At 39.5% G+C, this 20,663-nt stretch overlaps 1 protein-coding gene across 2 annotated transcripts in view; it reads right to left on the bottom strand.

The window, feature by feature from the left end:
• LOC103714355 (phosphoglucan, water dikinase, chloroplastic) overlaps positions 1-20,663 on the bottom strand; it is a 64,216-nt gene that overhangs the window by 7,743 nt on the left and 35,810 nt on the right. For both annotated transcript variants that reach the window (XM_039133857.1, XM_039133856.1), the window contains exons 10-13: positions 12,920-13,128; positions 12,694-12,812; positions 11,692-11,762; positions 11,451-11,568 (exon numbers count right to left, since the gene is read on the bottom strand). In XM_039133857.1, the coding sequence (XP_038989785.1) occupies positions 11,451-11,568; positions 11,692-11,762; positions 12,694-12,812; positions 12,920-13,128 (517 nt within the window). The remainder of the gene's footprint in view (positions 1-11,450; positions 11,569-11,691; positions 11,763-12,693; positions 12,813-12,919; positions 13,129-20,663) is intronic.

Below are 20,663 nucleotides of genomic sequence, written 5' to 3'. Positions count from 1 at the left end.
TACATAATTCATAAATAAACTTACTGCTGATATTAAGAAATACCATGATGACTGTTATTTGAATATTAAAGGAAGTGTTAATTATTGAGATGAGTTCAAAGGATAAACTTAAATTCAGAAATACAAATCAAAATAGCCCCAATTTAAATTACCTGTTAGAAGATATCATATTGTGTGATCTTTTTTCTTATCATTGATTTTATACAACGTAACAGACATGAAATTCAACAAACTCAAACCTAGGTCAAATAGGGAAGCGCAATGAGGGTGCAGTAACCTGTTGGGAATTGTATCCTAAGAGTCAATCGTCAGTATGTTGATGATTGAATTTTGTAAATGAATTGACAAATTAATAAAGTGTTATTTGGCATTATTCATGTCAAGTGTCAACCCTAAAGGATGAATTTTGATGATTACAAAACACTTGAGATGATGTTATGTACTAATGATGTTGGCTTAATTGTGAAGTTTTATTAGTCAAGAAAAATCAGAGGAAATGAAGCAATGCAAAATCATAAGTTCTTCGCAAACAATTCATTAGACATGTTCTAAAAGGAAAATGATCTTAATCTAATCCATGGAGATCAAAGATGAAGTCTAAAGTTTTCTGTTTGAAAAACTTGAGTCAACCCCTAAGCAAAAAGGACAAGTTTGTGTTGACTCTAGCATGTTCTCTTCAAGTGACCCAGTCAATGAGTCGACTCCCGCAAAACATGAGTTGACCCTTGTGTAGTTCAAATTAAACAGAAAGCTTTTACCGCCTAAGACAAAGTTTGAAGAGTCGACCCTTGTTCCAAATGAGTCGACCCCCGAAATTGAAAAGTCGACCTTTGTTCCAAATGAGTCGACCCCTAAAATTGAAGAGTCGACCCTTGCGTTTGAAGAGTCGACTCCAGTTCAGTCTCAGTGTCAGCCAGAAAAACTAGTGCATGAATCGACCCTTGTGTTTAAAGAGACGACTCCTGAAGAAGATGAGTCGACCCTTGTGTTTAAAGAGGCGACCCATGAAGAATATGAGTCGACAGCAAGAGCCGTCTCAATATCTCGAAGAGCCGACCCAGGATAAACATGAGTCGATCCCTGAATTACATGAGTCGACCCTTGTACTGCTGGGACCATAATGAGAAGCTTGCAACAATTTTTGTCTTCTTCTGTAACAGAAAAGATTTCTATCAGAACGGAAAGAAAGAAATTCAAATCCTTTTGAAGAACTCGTCTATAAATTCAAGGGAACCTTAGAAAGGAAACAACAAGGAAAGAGAGAAATATTCTGTCAAGTAAGAAAAGTTTCCACAAAAGAAAAGAGAAGAAAAAAAGGCTAAAAAGTTCATCATCCTCACCGGCACACATCTGAAACTTACTCATGTGAGGAAATCAGTTGAAGCTTCTCACTGAATCGAGAAGAGCTGCTGCTCAAGCATTGGGACATTCTTCCACAGCCATCTTCTTCATCGGCTTCAGCCTTTATTTTTATTGATTCATTCTATATATTCTGAAGCTTTAAATTTTCTGGTTACAGCATTCATTTATTTGGATTAACTGTTGCTGTAACAGTTTCATTCATTTGAAACTTGTAAAGGCTCTTCCAAGCCTTGATTGGAAGTTGCTGAATCGGGAGTATTCAGCAAGAAAAATAGTTTTTGGTTGGTTTGTCTGAAAACCAACTAGGTTGTTTGTGAGTCCGGAAAAACAAACGGTGTAAAGTTTTTGGTTGATTTATCTGCAAACCAACTGGATTGTTTGTGAGCCCGAAAAACAAACGGGGATAGGTTTTCGGTTGGTTGCCTGAGAAAACCAACTGAATTTTTGATTGTGAGCCCGAAAAACAATCAGGCTGTAATCTGCTAGGTTATAGTGAAATCTCAAGCTAGGCTTGGGGAGTGGACGTAGGTGATGGAAGTGCAACGAACCACTATAAACCTTGGTGTTTGTGTGTGTGATTTATCTCTCTTCCTCCAGTGCATATTTCTGATTGCTTTCCTCATCTTATTCACTGCTTCATTTGTGCAATCTTATTTCCGCTGCTAAATCAGCAAGTTATTGAAAGATAATAATAACTCACATTCTTCACACGTTTATTTTTAAAAGATCCAATTCACCCCTCCCTCTTGGGCTGCACCTCTGGGCAACAATTCATCATTTCATTGTACATCTTCAAATGAACTCCTATATGATGAAGTCCTTAGGACTTATTTTATGATAAAGAAGGATTTATCTTCAAGTCCTTAAAACTGTTCACGATCAAATGATATGTTGTTACTAGGACGACAACATTATCGAGATTAGGTCGTTGTGTGACATATACGTTGGTTGTCCTCTTAACCAAGGAGTGTGGAGACACTGATATGTCTGTCGAGAGATGTTCCAAGTGGATATAGGTATATGTATCCCTCCGACCTGAGATCACCATGGTGACCAGCAAGCAACTCACTGTACTTTGGTACCGGACTATCTAAGTTTCTAATTCAGTGACGGAAGGTTACTGGGTGCAGTCAAGTACTTGCGAAGTTGGTGTGTGAGTCAAGATGGAATTGACCCCTCCTAGTGACAGGAGATAATGCCCTTGTGTTCAATTTAGTAAAACCTTGGCCAGGATAATCCTTGTGAAAAGTCACAGGATTTGTAAAGTTGAAACACATTATGGATGAACTGATTAAAAAGTTGACAATGAACTCTGAATTATATGGTAACCATAGTCCAAGGGTTCTTGAATGTTGCTTTGCAATCATTCGGCCTATCCGGACGTCGAGTACCATTGCTAGATGGTCATTTCGATTAGTATAAGAAGTTGTTCTTGTGCTACCGGCTTAGGTTCGAACCTATGGGGTCACACGCATAGAAGTTTCTAGGTTGATCAAATAGCTGATTGATGATTAATAATCATTCAGGGGTAATTTGGTCAATTCGATTGACAAATTATCCTAAGCAAAAGTTGCATTAAAATAATTATTGAATTATTGGAGGATTAATTAGCAATTAGATTGCTAATGAACTCAATTAATTGAGTAATTGGGCTTAAGTTGAGCCAAATTGAATAGGATTCAATTTGGGCTGCATCAGGATTTGACCTAATTGGATTGGGTTCAACCCAAGTAGATTGAGCTTGACCCAATTGATGGAACTTGACCCAATTGGATTGGGATTGATCTAAATCAATTAGAAGACCTTATTTGATGAGGATTATGAGTCCAAATAATCAAAATTGGATAAGAAGAAAAATCCCTAAATTTTAGGAACCCATCATTATCCTTCTTGGAGAAGAATGACACCTTGATTTATCCCTAAAATTTTCCACACCTATCCTATTTATTTTTGGCCAAAAATTGGCGTGAGAAGAGAGGAGGCGTGGGGCTATATTTCCTATAAAAATGGCGTCTCAAATCTTCCTAAAAAGATTTATATGAATTTCCTAATTTGAAGGGATTGCATGGCGCATGAAATAAGGTGGTCTGCGGCTGAACTTTGGACGCATGAATTCCTATCTTTTAGGGATCCAAAATGCACGAAATTTGGATATGTTTATCTCCTCTTAGCTGCCAAATCACCATAATTTTTGGGGATTTTATCAGCCAAATTAATTGGCTAAATTAGGTGTGAGGTGTGGGGGGGTCTTTTGGCTATAAAAGATCCCCACGCCTAGGGTTCAAGATATACAATATTTAGAGGTTCAAAAAATTCTGAAAAAAATCTCTGAGGGCCTCCATCCCTTCTTCTCCTTCTTCCTCACGTCCATCCTCCACTCCTTGAAAAACAATTAAAGGTTGAGTGTTTAGAAGGAGAAAGCTTCAGCCATTGCAACGTTCCTGTGCGAGCTAGCATTCTCACGGAAGATTATCTACCTAAGGTTTCGCGTGGACAATCTATAGGCCGGACGCGTGTGCGGCTGCAAATTGTGATCAAGGAGTCATCCAAGACCTCCAAGGAATCAGGTATGAGATTTGATCTTATTAAAGTTAAGATTAGATCTTAAACATGGTTGCTGAAATTTCAGGATTGCTGAAATTTCAGAATTGTATGTTAGACATACAATCATTGTTTCAAGCTTTACATAAACATTTAAATCATGGTTCTTATTTTTGTTGTAGAGATCTGATCTCTAGCATGCATAAAAATTAAATAGTTTAATTTTTAAATGCTTCCGCTGTAATTTTTTTTGAAAAATAAATGCATGCAGCACGCAAGGGTTCCTTTCAATGGTATCAGAGCCAAGGTTTATTGAATGTTTAAACTATTTATGCTTAAAACAATTATATTTGTGAGGCCCAATAGTCCCACATCGGAAAGACTCGTTCTAGAGCCTGGGCATATGAGGCGGGTGTCTCTTAATCCTGTAGACGCGTTTTGGGTGGAAAACAAAACCGGGGAGGAGTGAAGGACGCTTGCGTGAAGCTCCAGAACCGGACAATATCTGGCAGGGGAGCCCCGTGTTCCCCCCTCATGTGGCCCCCACGTGGGCACTAGGTGCCTCACGTGCCTCGCAGAGGCGGGGGCGTGGCATTTGGTATCAGAGCGGATCCGGCCCATAACTTATGTAGACTAGGGGACACTGCAGCACGGATCTACTAGGGTTGACCACGGACCGATCGTGGTGTTCGTGATTAGATTTGAACCCCTAGCCTGACGAGGACGTCAGGACTTGAACGGGGGGGAGTATGTGAGGATCCGTGCGGGCGTATGTTTAGTCCCACATCGGTTATTCGCTGGATAGATCTTGGGTACTTATATAGGATCAAGGAACCCAAAAATACCTTCCGGCTAGCCATTTTGGGTGAGGTCCTGAATTGTTATAAGACTCGTTCCAGAGCCTGGGCATATGAGGCGGGTGTCTCCTAATCCTGCAGACGCATTTTGGATGGAAAACAAAATCGGGGAGGGATGAAGGACACTTGCGTGAAGCCCCGGAGCCTGACAATATCTGGCAGGGGAGCCCCGTATTCCCCCTTATATGGCTCCCACGTGGGCACTGGGTGCCTCACGTGCCTCGCAGAGGCGGGGCATGACAGTATTAATCTAAGTAGTTTAATAATCTAATTGGATTAATCACCAAGCCGTCCGGTCATAGGAGAAAGAAGGGTTCATTATCCTCTTTTCCCATTCGATGGGATCTCCTATGGCGTGTAGGGGTGCCACTGTGATTGATCCTTGAAGATGAACAACGAAAGGTAGATTAAAATCTGTTTTAATCTTTGTAATTAAATCTGAGATTTATAAATATGTTTAGATCAGATCTAAAGAGTATTTATAAATGATTTAGTTACTAATTTTGCATGATTAATCAGATCTGAAAATCAGTTGCATGTGATGCATGAGATCTAGATAAATTCATGTCGATGTATATGTGATATAAAGAACATGAATAAATCTAAAATCATAAACTTGTTTAGATTAGATCTAAATAAAATTTATGATTCATTTATTTTCTGATTTTGTATAACAAATCAAATCTGAAAACAAATGCATATGATGTATGTTGTTTAAGTTAATTCATATTAGTTTGTATATGTGATATATGAACATAAATCATCTAAGATTTAAACATGAATTAAATCTGAAATAAATATGATTAATTGCAAATCTTAGATCTGAAAATAAATTTTAAGAACTGAAACTTTGTAGTTAATATGTAATTAAAAGAATATGCAATGATCTGAAATTTTCATAAGCTTATACTTAATTAAGAATTAAGTGATATGAAAACTTAGATCTAGAATTGTGAACTCAAGTCAATGACATTGCATAATTCTTGGGGCATTTGGGTTAGTTCAAATCAAGTTCTTAAGATTGGGTTAGACCTAGGGTTAGAATCAAACAAGGTCTAATTAGAGTTAATTGATCAAATCTAATTAAGTAATAACTAGATTAGGTCAAGAAAACTCTAGATCAAATACAATAGTTGTAGTTGATCAAATTCCATGTCTTTGATTAGACCAAGATGGAACTTGATTGAGGCTTAGAGATTGAGCCCGAGTCATTTGAGTAATCAAATCAAAATTGATTAACCAGTCGGTGTCTAAAGTTTGGCAATTTTGACCAGTGGTTTTTAATTGGAAGCTACTCGCACTGATTCGTCTTTGTCGAGTTAATGGCATATCCCTTCCACCGATCTCACTTACCTAGCTGACATGGTCAATCACATTTTGATTGGATCACTTAATGATTTGAGTTGACCCATGCCTTTAAGAAAAATCAGTATGACTGATTTAGGTGCCTTCTTAATCGGATTGAATCTAGTTCTTATTAATCTGACTTGATGAAGTCAGTGGGAGAATCTAGATTAACCGATTCTTCTCATTTATTCTCAATTAAATCAAATCTTCTAAAATTATTAAGAAAAATCAGTATGACTGATTTAGGTGCCTTCTTAATCGGATTGAATCTAGTTCTTATTAATCTGACTTGATGAAGTCAGTGGGAGGATCTAGATTAACCGATTCTTCTCATTTATTCTCAATTAAATCAAATCTTCTAAAATTATTAGGTCCCTAAAATAAAATAGTTATAGAGATAACTAGGTCATAGCCTTCCATTAAGTTGGATGATAATGGATCCAATGGCTAGATAATCATTAGAGGCGCCACACGCCTGGTGATTATTTGACCATTAGAATTGTCATTCAATATATGATGAGTTGAGTGTACCTTCAATAGGTGATCAGGTGGGCCGAGCCACACTCGGGCTTGGTCATCTATTAGTAGATTACACGGAACCCTATCATTTAAAGGTTGGACCTAACCAGAATTTTCGGTGGAAGCGCCACACGCCTGCCGAAGAGACGGGCAAAATTATCACTAGAAATTGTTTGGTAAAACAATTGGTTCAGAACCTACAAATAGGTGCATATGGGTTGGCCGAGCCACACTCGGGCCCATATGCGATCTATTGGGCTCTAGTACCCACTAAAGAGTTAAGTGTAATTTTTCGAATTTGAGGTAGAGGCTACAAATTTGTATAAAATAGTGGGAGGACCTTTAGACTAAAGTCCAAGTCTTTAGGGTATTGTCAATTCATATACTGATAGCCGATTTTCTTTTTATGCAGAAGTGGCTACTAGTTTGTTACTTCGTTCATTGTTGGATAATGACAAGTTGACTGGACCCAATTTTAATAACTGCCTTAGAAAACTTAAGATAGTGCTAGAGCATGAACGGATCCTTTATGTGATAACGGATCCAACACCTGAGCAGCCCGCTGCTAATGCACGGGGTACAGTCAAAGGCACAGTGACCGTATCACTGTCCGCTGCATTATGTGTGAGACCCTGGAACTGGGCCCGGTCCATTTGACCGGCCCAGTCCCAAGCCTTGGCCTCACGTGCAATCAGCGGGATGGATTCATTCCATCCCGAAGAAGGAAGCCTTGTTTTTAAGGCTTCTTCTCCTTCTATTTGAGGCCACCCGAGGTAGCTGTCGTGCCCAAGTTTCCCTTGGGTTGGAGCTCCTTCCTCATGTTGCCGCCGAGAGAGAGCGTTGTTGGTTGGTCTTCTTCTTCCTTGCCGCCGGAGAGGAAGAGAGGCGCCGGTCTTCGTCGGGGCTGAGGTAAGAGTCGCTCGCCTTCTCCTCTTTTGATGCTTAGCCACAGTGTATGGTTGTTTGGAGCCGGCCAAGCGCCAGATTTGGGTCCAAAACAGGGTTTCGGCCCGTAAGCTCTAGCCGCCGCGTGTTCGTCGCCACCAGCCGCAAGGGGTGGCCGAGCTTGCTCCGCCACCACCTGCCGCTGTCAAGGCCGGCCGCCACAACCGCCCTTGGGTTCGACCAAGAGGAAAGAAGAGGGGGCGGTGGGGGGTCACGGATCCCTTGTTTCGCCAAAGGAGAAAAGGGGAGTCGGGAGAGAAAAGAAGAAAGAAGAAAAAGAAAAGAAGGAAAAAGAAAAGAGAAAAAAAAGAAAAAAAAGAAAAAAAAGAAAAAAAAAGAAAAGGAAAAATAATAATAATAATAATAATAAAGAGAGGAGGTGGTTTACGGATATGAACCCAAACTCGGGGTGCTAGGCACTCCTGCAGGGCCAGCTATGGGAGGATATTAAAATTTAGGTTTTTGTATACATATATTGTGATGAATTTTAAAAGAAGAATATGATTTTTGAATATTAGGTTTTGCGAGAGATTTACGGAATTAATTGGATTTGTTGTGGATCGCGTTCGCAAGGTAAGTGATGTAACCTTTTTTCTAGATTTATCGGCAAGCTATATATATATATGTTTTACGAATCGTATTATTCGTGATTTCGAATTTGATGCATGGATTATATGTATATTTTTAGAATATTGTATGACTCTGATTGAACGTATTTGCTTCTGACATTGTGCCTTTCGGCCTAGAACATTGAACATAATGTAAAAAAAGATAATGACTTGAAATAGATTCAGACTTGCAGTCGGGCTATGTTGAGGACCCTGCCAATGGGGGCTAATACATTGGTACCGCAAGAAGAATAGTCGGTGATATGACCCTGCCACAAGGAACATGTGGTCATAGTTCCTGTCTATTGAGTTGAATCTGATAAATTGAAAGAAATTAAGATATAAACGATATTTGGTTTTGACACTGCATGTTTTCATGACTGAATTATAAAATAGAGAACTAATTGAACTACGACCTGGCTATGTTGAGGACCCCGCCAATGGGGGCAGATACGTTGGCAATTGACTGTCCTGAAGGACTCACCGCAAGAAGATTAGTCGGTGTTGATGACCCTGCCACAAGGAACATGTGGTCATAGTCCAAGATCGACAAGATAAATTGAATATATGAAAGAACCTCAAAACCGTGAAAAGAATCTTAAGAATTTAAGAACTATTTGACTTGTACCTTGAAACTTCATATATATTTATTTTCTACATATTATTGCTTGATTTATCTAGTTAGAGTGTTCATTACTTACTGGGTTGTTTAGCTCATTATACAATTTCTTGTTGTTTTACAGATTCCGAGAACTAGTCTATTGGGGTTCCAAAATAAGAGAGCGACTAGAAGGATTGTGGCACGAGTTATCTTAGATTAAAGTTATTTAAGAACCCATCCTTATCCTTCTTGGCGAAAAATGACACCTGGATCGCAAATTTTATCTCATTAATAATCATTGAAATACATCTTAATCTCATTATACTAATGTATCGAGAGTGACGGACTTATTAATGATGTATCGAATTAACTTGTAACATACTCTTAATCATTGTATTAATCATCAAAATACCACTATCATCCTCAGCCTAGCATATCGCATACCGTACCGTAACGACACTCAGTATGCATATGCTAGTGCGGCACTGGTACGGAGTCCGGTATCGGTACGACGAACCTTGGTCCACATAGTAGCAACGTCAGCAGAATCCATCCGAACCGGCTGGTTCCGCCAGTTTCGAACCATACTGGAGCTCACCGGTATAGTTCCGGCTATTAAACGGGACGTGTTCCCTGAGTCGGAGGAGGAGAAGAAAAGAGAGCGAGCGGAGGAGGGAAAGAGAGGGAGAGGACGCCGACGGAGGGTCAGCGGAGGCTGCAAAGGGGCCGACACCGGGGCCGACCCCTATTTTTTTTGAAACAGGGTCAGTCGCTTAAAAAATTTACCGATTCATACGTGAAGTCAACAATCGATTTAACGACTTCACTTATGAATCGCAAAATTAAAACATAAGACGATTCGTAAGTGAAATTAGCAAATCGATTGCCGATTTCACTTACGAATTGGCAAATTTTTTAAGCGACCCTTCTTCCCCAGCGTCGGCCCCCTCGCGGCCTCCGCCCGCATCCGCCGGCGTCCCTCCCTCCCCCGTTCTCTCTTTTCCGCTCTCGTTCTCCCACTCCCCCGTCTGTTCCCCTATGTCAGTACGGCCCAACACGGCATGGCGCGGACCCATACCAAGCTTCCCACCAGGGAACCGGTACAGGGTCCGGTATCGATTCCTCCAACCTTGCATAGTAGGCATCATATGGAATTATATATATTAGTATATGGCTAATACATAGTAGGTCCTAACCCTAGAAGATCCAGGACACATCATTCTGGTTGGTCCCAAAAAAGGGTGCAACATGCACCGTGATATCAAGTGTGGCGATGCTTTTCAGGATGAGCATAAGAACAAGTATAGGGGCGGAGCCACAGTGGCTACAGGGAACCAGAGGCGGAGCCACAGTGGCTACAGGGAACCAGAGGCCTCTTCGTACATGGCTCTTTCTCGAAAGATCTGAGATTTTAGAACTCTCTTCTATCCTTTAAAATTCCAAAATTCAGCCTGAGAAAGTTAAAACCTCCCATTCTCGACCAGAGCATAGAAATCTTTTCAAATCCCAAAAACTCATTCCAAAAGACTAAGTGCTCCATCCTCGTTGACTCATCCTCTATAGATGAGCCTCATAGCTTGCAAATCACAATTTATGATGGCACCGAGAATGTTATTCAGGATGATCTACTTAGAACAGCAGCTGAATATGAGGAAAAAAAGAATCATGCTCTCTCTTGTTGAATCACTAACATTGGCTTATAGACTTGAGGGCAATAAGGATGGAGTTACTCCCTCATCTACTTTGTTTTTTAATCTAGTCATCATTCCGATGCTTAAAATAAGATATCAATGACTTCATATAACCTCGAAGTTAGAAGCCTCTCAATGAAAGTAGAAGTTAGAAGCGTCTCAATGAAAGTACTCAGTTCCTTATGATTACATAAGACTAGTTAACAAACATTAAACTAAGAGGCTGTTTGGATGCTGCAGTAATATACTCGTGGAATGCTCGTCATGAAGTAATCGGTGGGAATGAGTTAGCAAAGAAAGGAGAGGAACTCTTCCTAACAGCGTAATTTCAGATTATAAAAACCCAAATAAATTAGGATACCTTAAACCACCTTTTAGAAGGAAACTAAAGACCCAAATAAATTAGGATCCTAGGATTACATGCTCGATCGGACCTCCCAGGATGTTGATATCTTCTGAACTTTTCCCGCTCTGGTAGCTAATATCCCTTTTCTTTGGGAATTCCTGCAATTTATCCAGGAAAGCAAGCCATCCAAACAGGGCCTTTTAAACTTCAATCCTAAACTTTCATGTTTATAGTTAATTCCAAGTTTCAATCTAGACAACCCCCCCACCCCTTCCCCCCTGCCCCCCCAACAAACACCCACACCACCAACCAAAAATACATAAATCCAGGCTCCACCTCTGTCCATTTGTATACAGAGTGGAGCATGGTAAATGCAAGCATAATGGATAATCACTGGACATTCTCCTAGAACAAGGATCCAATATCGGAAACTGAACATAAATTCACATTTTGTAACAAAATAGATGCTTCAATAATGAATTATTTTTAACAGTTTCTAGATTCACGCCCAAAACTTAATTCCATGATGAGAACAGATTCAAGTTTAATATCTTAGAAATCCCAACACAGCATGGAATATTGGAATACGCGTAAAATAATTACTATGCTGGATGACCAAATAAGATTAAGTACCTGTAGAAATGTACCACTAGCCACCCCAGGGACAAGAACATCCCAGCCTGAAGATCCCAACGCCAACCGTATGGCTTTTAAAAGAAGAGTACAGAGTTTTGAAACCTGAAAAATAACACTGCAAACAATGTTGACAAAGAATATCATCAGATTGGCAACTCAGGTTATAGTTAAAAAATAAAACAATGCATGGAGATATGCTGCAATTTAAAATGCAGAAAAAAACAGGATAGGGCAATACCCTGCACGAATTTCTGCTTCAGTGTATGTTCTTACACTGTTCTCTGGGATTCCAAGGGCTTTCCCTAGTTTCTGCAATGCCACATAAAAAGGGGTAAGGGCTTGGTCTCATAAAGTATTTGAATTTGGATTTTCTACAACATAACATATAGCATAACTATTACAATGAAACTTGAAAAAGCTGCTGGTAGAAAACAACGTACCTGCCCCATGCATGAAGGCATGCATAAGTATTTCTTTTATGCCTTTTTCTAATCAAAAAGTAGAAGCTACCATTTTTACAGATTGAAAAAGGAAACAATTTATTCAGGAATCTAACATGTAGTTTCAACCCTGGATTCATGTGCTAGTTGTCCTGATATTTACTGTGCCCAATGCCTTACCAGAACCCAAGGCACTTGCATGGTATTGGCTGCATTCCAATGCAAGGCACATAGCAATGCCATTGCATGCCAAGCACTGACGTGGCATAGGCACATGATACCTCAATCCTTGGTATTAGCAACTTTGAAACTTTGGAAAAAAGACTTATAAAATATAATTTAAGAACTTAAAGAGGTAGAGCAGTGTACAATAAGGTTGGAAAAAACATAAAAGCATCCATTGAAGGCATAACTTTGTAATGGATGGACTATTTAGGAGTACAATATTGAACAAATTGTGGATTATTTAAGAACTTAGAAGTATGCTTTCAGCAAGGTCTGATAGAATTGATAAAAAACATCAGACAAGTTCCTTCGACAAGTTAAAGGGATTATATTTTCATGTTCAGAATCAGCTATCTATGGTGAAGCACTTCCATACTGCGAAAAGGGTAAGGTACAAAATCTACTAATATAATGGAGTTCAGGCTGATGTAAGGCAGAAGGAAAATCTACAATCTGGAAAGAGAGAAATTCAAATTTTAGCGACCAAGCAGTTCTAACCTTTGACTAAAATGTTAAACATCATAAAGGAATAGTGTTAGAGAATTTTTAGGAATTGACAAAAAAAGAATGTTGACCTGGACTCTGTCAGGAAAAATCTGAATAAGTGCGTCAGAATATTCTTCTGTTAACCTCCTTGCTCTGTCAAGAGTAGCCTTGAGCCTTAGTGCCCATATATATTTTCCATCTTCATTGCCTAACCATATATAAGCAGGAGACAGAGACATGCTTAGCAAAGACATTTTACAATTGCAGCAGATCCAATTCTAAGATAATCAAAACATAAAACAGGATAAGAAGTACCTTCTCTTTCATGTAAACCCTTTTGTAGCCATGAGAAAAACTCACTCTCTATAGCAGTGCACTCTTCTGATTTCCAACCGGAAAGGCCAACCTGGCGAATGCCAATGATAAGGGCACCAAGAGGATGATTCCAAGGACTGATGTTTTTTGATCCTACATTTTGTGCAAGCCAAGATGACCCTCCCAAAGCTTCAAGAGCATTAAGGAATCTATTATGAGAAAGATAAATGGAAGAGTCAGAACATAATAAAGAGAGTAACATCATAATTAAAGTTCCCCATTACTGTCAAAGAGTATTACTACCTTAAAAAACTTTCCCTTTGTAATAAGCTGATAATTATAGAGACACACTTTCTCACCTCAAGTTATCTAAACAGTAGAAACCAAAGTTATATATGGCTCTTACCCGGCCATAATATCATCAGGAATGTTGAAGATTATACTTAAAAAGTCATAAGAATCAACAATTGTGTTATCATGTTATGTGGAGAAGAGCTCTTTGTTTGTGTCTTTTAATTTGTTACCCTTATCATCCTTCACCTTAATGAAACTTCTCAACAAAATGTAAAAAGCTTCCAATAAGGACCTTCAAGTACTAGTTTATTATTATTTCTCATGATTTTCTAACATTCAAATCAGTATGTTAAAACAAATATAGAAACAGAAGACCAAGTCCTCCAAACAAAAGTTCCTATATGAATTACCATATGACTAAAATCAGTTGTGAACCACAGGTTTACGAACATCACCTTCTTGTGGTGCTTATATCCAGTAATTTTGTATGCAATGAACATACACTTGATTCAGAATTAAATAAGTATCAGTAACTAACAAGCTAAAAAAATATATAGGTATAAGAACACTATTATATGTCACAAAAAGCCAAAGTTGGCAAGAAGGAAAGGAGACAAAAGAGAACAAGATCTATGGCTTTGCAGACTGAAACTAGATCTGGCCAGATTTCCTCCATAAATTCTCCGATCCAAATGGCACGCTGGACCCTTCTAACAGAGGAAAGTCCTTTCCGACGATGGTTGAAGAGGAATAAAGAAAGGGGAAGATAGAGGAGAATCTTGATGCATGGAGGAGCACAGGGAAGCAGAGATAATTGGGATGTGTCAGGCATGAAATAGGAGATGGCAAAACTGTTCTGGAACAAAGTGAAAGCAAAATTTTACTGCTTTCACTTAAAACTGAAAGTCCTGCTTCCCAAAAAATACCAAACTTGAAATTCTAACCTATATTTTATAATAATTTTCAGAACAAGAAAAAAATGAACCGCCTAACCTGGAGTAACAACAAATTACTCAGTTTCAGTGCAGTGAAACAAGGAAGCAGCAACTAGAATGAAGTCTGAAGCAGCAATCAATTACTCAAAGTCTCAAATATGAATATGCTTGACTTGTAAACCCACAAAGTCATAGAGTCAGAAAGATATAAAACAACAAAAGAAACAACAACAACAGGATGATCAAAAGAAGCATAAGGAGGACCAGTCGGAAGCAAATATGGCAGGAAAGATAAAGGATAGAAAACTTGAATGGCGAATTACTTGAACAAAGAATAGACCACAATTAAGGTGATGTTATTTGAGAACAAACACTGAATATTTTAGCAAAGAAACTCTCACATAATGTGTTTAAGTCTTGAAGGGACACAAATGATCTGTGCCAATGCTTATCAAATACAGGAAAAATATGAAAGCATAACCACATGTGAACCAGAGAATTTTAATGAAAACTTAATGATTCAAATCTTGTGGGATGGGGGCATGTTCCCATTTCCCCACAAAGGGGGACAGGCCACACCCCGCCCCATCCAAGTGGCCACCCTGGTAAAAGCATCCAAGTACTTCCTTGGGATGCCTTTTATATATTTTTAATCTTTGTAATTGGCCGTAGAAGGTTTAATAATTATATTTTCTTTTTAAATATCCTTGGACTTGAAAATAATGTATTTAGTGTAAATTGGCCTATTTAGTGTACTCTAGGGTAAGATGCTATGTACTTATATCTAATCTTATTTTTGTCTTAACTGATTTTTGTTAAAATTTTAATAGTAATCTTCAGTGTACTTTACAAACTGTATAAGCTACTAAGTATTAAGATATATGCTAAACTAGAACAGTTGATTATCAGAAAAAGATGTCAAAAATGGAAAATAATTAATTGAAGAATGTCTCATAAAGCGTATTTCAATTTTACATTCCTACTTCATACTGTCGATCTCTATCTGCTTAGGAAAGTATGCTTCCCCACCACCACAAAAAAAAAATAAAAAACAGCTCATTCAAAGAGGGATTGCGAGTCATGATATTTTGTGAGGGCTAGGGGTACGCGCTTTCATGAACTGAGAGTGGACTCTCAATGTCCGAACCATGAGTGAGGGTGAGCACGCCACGCTCCTCGCCTGCACCATGGCCATGTGTGAAATCCTCACAATTCTAGGGTCAATCTCGAATAATCAAGCCCTCTCAAGGGTACTCCCCCAATTTTTTATTTCCATCAATCTCTTCACATTCCTCTTCTTTTTGATTTTACTCCCCAAAAGATGCCTTCATGATGTGAAGCCACTAAAACATCAAGATAGGAAGCAGATCACCCAATTCACCTCCTATTCTAGGAGAGCCCACATGGGATTGGTGGGGCGCCCCACATGATAAGGGATTGGTGTGGGCCATCCAATTCCCCACTTTCGTAAAGAAATGGTACAGAATATGTAGGACACCCCCAATCCCGCTGATAATTAAATCATTGCAAAAACCTAAGGAAACTAGGGGGTCAGATAGTTAAGGTTTATGCACAGCAATGAAGATGCATTCCAAGAATGTTGGGTGTAAAGATTGATATATAACAATGTTCAAAGGGACAGAATGCTTAACAAGGTCAAAATGACGATCAACAAACTAGGAAGGTATTTAATAACCAATTATGTATTTATATATATATACACACACATATATTCACACATGTATGTATGTATGTATGTATGTATATACATATATATTTACATATACACACATTTTCTCCTTGCCTAAGGTTATGCATGGTTCGAAATTCTAAACCATAAGGTCCTTTCCAAAATTTATGATTTCCTTTATAAGTAATCTTTCCATCTCTCTGGAATTTGATATTTGTTTTGTGCTTTTAAAACCTGTGTCTTCTTTGAATAGCCAATTCAAAAACTAAATATTGTTTTAAAACCATAAAACCAAGTCACTTTTTGAAGTTGGTTTCATTAGTGTCATTTTGACCTTGTGGTCAGGATGCCTTGAAGTACTAAACCTTGATGTCCTTTTCAAAATTAGGATTTCCTTGAGTTTTGGACTCTACAATTAGTAGCAATTTTTATGTTGTTTTATAATTTGAAACCTACAATTACTTCCAAAGACATTTGACTTGTTCTTCTTCAGAATTTTTTGTACCATGTGAAATTTGAATTTATCTTTTGGTTTCAATATAAAATCTCTAAATCATGAGTTTCCAAAGTGATATTTCTGAACTTGCATGCATAGATTTTCACTCGAACTTCTAGAATTAAAACCTTCCTCTAGATTCATGAATTTTGATTGGACCTTTTTAATATGTCATTATCAATTATTTACTAAATCTGCAGATGATACGGTATACGTAATCCTCTGACTTAGTGGTATATGTGGCCTGCTTTGAATTAATGAGGAGAATATATGTAAATCTTGGGACAAATGGTAATTGTGCACCTCGAGGATTTGTGTAACCTTACACGGTTCATCAATGAGAATATATATGGCCTCATTTGCATTAGCAATTTGAATTTATATGGCTTTGCGGGTATAAAAGAACCCTGTAAGAAAATGTGAAACTATGTGAAATATCAAAGTCATTTTGAAATTTGTATTATGTTTTAGTTATTTGTTGTTTCTCATTTCTTCTAGGAGATTGACCTTTTGCATTTTTGTTTTCAAAAATGTTTTTAATGAATCTACGCTTGAACTCTGATGACTTATTAAAGTCATTACTTTCAAGGAAAACTTAATTCTTTGACCATATATTACACTACATCCAGATCGATGACAGTGATCCGTATACCGATCAACAACAAGCCTTGGCAGGTTCCAAAGGATAGGCCCAGTAGTAGCTTTAGAAGGAACATCTTGCGCAGGCCAAGTAGTAAGAGGTTCTAGAATGATGTCAATTTTATACCAACTACCAAGGTGCAGACCAAGTATCAAGGTGCAGAGTAGAGAACCAAAGGTGGAGATCGAGTATCAGGGTGTATACTTGAGTACCAATGTGAGACCCTGGAACTAGGCCCAGTCCCAAGTTTCGGCCTCACATGCGTTGCACATGAGGCAGTGGGATGGAAGGATCCATCCCAAAGAAGAAGAAAGCCCTGTTTTAGGGCTTCTTCTCTGTCTCCTTTGAAGCCACCGAGATAGAGCCGCCACACCCAAGGAAGAGGGGGGGGGTTCTTTGTGTTGCCGCCGAAAGAGAGAGAGAGAGAGAGAGAGGGCTGTTGGGCCTTCTTCTTCCTTTGCCGCCGGAGAGGAAGAGAGGCACCGGATCTTCGTTGGGGCCGAGGTAAGAGTCCTTAGCCTTCCTCTTCTCTTCTCTCATTGCTTGGCCATGATGTGTTGTGGTTTGGAGGTGGCCAATCGCCGGATTTGGGTCCAAAAAGGAGTGCTCTGCTTCGGCCCGTGAGCTCTAGCCGTCGGCGTGTTCGCCGCCGCCAGCCGTCGGGGGTGGTCAGGCTTGCTCCGCCACCTCCTGCTGCCGTCGGGGCCGGCCACCTCGGTCGCCCCTGAGCCCGACCGAGAGGGAAAAAGAAGGGGGCGGGGGTCACGGATCCCCTGTTTCGCCAAAGGAGAAGAGGGAAGTCGGGAGAGAAAGAGAAAAGAAAAAAGAAAAGAAGGAAAAAGAAAAAGAAAAGAAGGAAAAAGAAAAAAAATGAATATGGGGGTAGTTTACGGGTATGAACCCGAACTCGGGGTGCTAGGCACTTCTAGGGTCAGCCATGGGAGGATATTAAAATTTAAGTTTTTGTATACGTATATTGTGATGAATTTTAAAAGAAGAATATGATTTTTGAGTATTAGGTTCTGCGAGGAATTTGCGGAATTAATTGGATTTGTTGTGGATCGCGTTTGCAAGGTAAGTGATGTAACCTCTTTACTAAATTTATCGGCAAACTATATATATGTTTTATGAATCGAATTATTCATGATTACGAATTTGATGCATGGGTTATATGTATATTTTTAGAATATTGTATGACTCTGATTGAACGTATTTGCTTTTGATTTAGATTGTGTTTGATTGCTCTGACATTGTACCTTTTAGTTTGGAACACTGAACATAATGTGAGAAAAGATAATAACATGAAATAGATTCAGACTTACAGTCGGGCTATGTTGAGGACCCTGCCAATGGGGGCTAATATATGACCCTGTCATAGGGAACATATGGTCATAGTTCCTGGCTGTTGAGTTGAGTCTAATAAATTAAAAGAAATGAAGATATGAACGATATTTGGTTTTGACACTGCATGTTTTCATAAATGAAAAATGAAATAGAGAACTAATTGAACTTCGACCTAGTTATGTTGAGGACTCCGCCAATGGGGGTAGATACGTTGGCAATTGACCGTCCTGAAGGACTCACCGCAAGAAGATTAGTCGATGTTTATAATCCTGCAACAGGGAACATATGGTCATAGTCCAAGATTGACAAGATGAATTGAATATGTGAAAGAATCTCGAAACCAAGGTCCGTCGTACCGGTCCGGATCGGCGTACCGGTGGCGGTCCGGACCGGCGTACCGGTGGCGGTCCGGACCGGCGTACCGATGGCGGCCGTACCGGTCCGGTACCGCGAGCCAAACTTTTTTTTTTAAATGTTGTCTCTGTTGGATCTTAAATTAAGTGAAAATTGATGTTTTTTTATTGCTTTTTTCATGATTTTCGATGTTTTTATATTTAAATTTAGGGTTGAAATTTGAAACATATATGATGCATGATTGCATGTTATGTTTTTCTCCCGTTCCAAATGATAAAATCATACACATAAAATATCTTCAAATTAAGATACAATCATTTACATACATTTAAAGTACTCTAGGATATCTAAAATCGGGACGAGTGCCGATGGCTCTCGTAGATATCTGGATCATAAGTATAATCAGGAGGAGGCAAATCAACCCAATCAGAAGGAACGCGCGCCAGGTTATAAGAACTGTCGGATCTCTCGCTCACGCTCTGGCTCTGAGAGGTGTCCTCTGATTGTGTAGAGGCCCATGATCCCATCCAAATATGGCGGAAGCAAAATCCAATGCACTATATCCATATTCGTCAGGCTGAGACTGTGGATAATAGAATCCATATCCGTATGTTGTCGGATCTGCAGTCGTATCCTGTCTTCCTGAACGACCTCGAGGAGCCCGTCTTCTATATCCAATAATATCCTCACGAAATCTATCAGGTGGTCGACCGTGGTCCGTATCCTGTGTAGCACCCATAAATTGGGACTCACCGGTGAAATAAAGACCACCCTCCGGCTGTGTCTCATGAGTACCATACAGTCCTCCGCTCCCTCCATGGCTAGAAGATCCATCACCACCAGAACCTTCATCGCTGCTAGTCCAAATCTCTTCCTCGACACTCTCCATGGGGATTCTTTGTTTTCCTTTCCTGGACCTCTCTGTCTGGCTCCCTTGTGCCTGCGATTGATCAGCTCTGGAAGTGCGTGGAATATTGCGCTCAGCCCATTGCTCTGGATCGACCCCAGCTTCGGTGGCTATGAAGGTAGCTGGTCGTGGAGGCGATCCTGGCTCGTCAAGCTCGGGCTCTTGCTGCTGGCCTACAAGCCAGCCGAGTAGTGGATCATCGTCATCAGCGGTGAAGGATCCGTAAATCGGATCTGTATACTTGAGCTTCACTTCCTCCTGGATGCACTTTAGCCTCAACCGCAAATTGTAATGCACATAAACAAGGTCGTTGAGGCGCTTTTGCGTCAAACGGTTTCTTTGTTTGCTGTGGAAGGGCGAAGGTGAACCAATTGCGCTCACATCCACTAGAGGAGACTGTTTGGGAGAGGATCCGGATAGCTATCCGCTTTAGATTTCTCGCGGATCCGCCAAAATGCACCCACCATTCAGCTGCAAAAATATTTATGAAAATTACATATATGATAGTTCTATAATAGTAACTAAGTAACACCAGGTGAATGTTTTCCTGATGTGTCACGTACCTGAATTCATATTGTGTTTGCTGACGACAGCCGCTCGTTGGCCAAAACTGTAGCTGCCCTCTCTAAATAATTTGCTCTGTGAAAAATAAGCATAAGAAAACCATGTTAATAATTGAAGATGCCGATATACTTACACATGCTGGTAATTACTAAATCATAATTACCTCTTCAAGACATAGGGCCACTTTTTCTGGAGATGCCTCCATCTTGTAAATCACATTACGCAAAGCATCCAAAAGTGTTTCATCCATACCAATTCCATCTATGTTGTACTGAAATCGGGAGTTTAGGTAGTATGCTGCACATATACGAGACTATCTTAGCATAATTATATAATTATATCCATCACTATAATTGTCACTATAATTATATCTTAGCTTACCTGCTAGATGTAATTCCGTACCCATTTGCGCTCCCCACCGTTGCTCAATGATGTTGATGTATGACCGGCCATGTGCTGGATCTGCCTCCATAATCTGATCCTTTGCCTTGACCATCATGTGATACAAAAACTCCATCTG

This window comes from Phoenix dactylifera, chromosome 14 (genome assembly GCF_009389715.1).
Source record: "Phoenix dactylifera cultivar Barhee BC4 chromosome 14, palm_55x_up_171113_PBpolish2nd_filt_p, whole genome shotgun sequence".
Lineage (NCBI taxonomy): Eukaryota > Viridiplantae > Streptophyta > Magnoliopsida > Arecales > Arecaceae > Phoenix > Phoenix dactylifera.
This window is presented reverse-complemented; position numbering and strand designations above follow the sequence as displayed.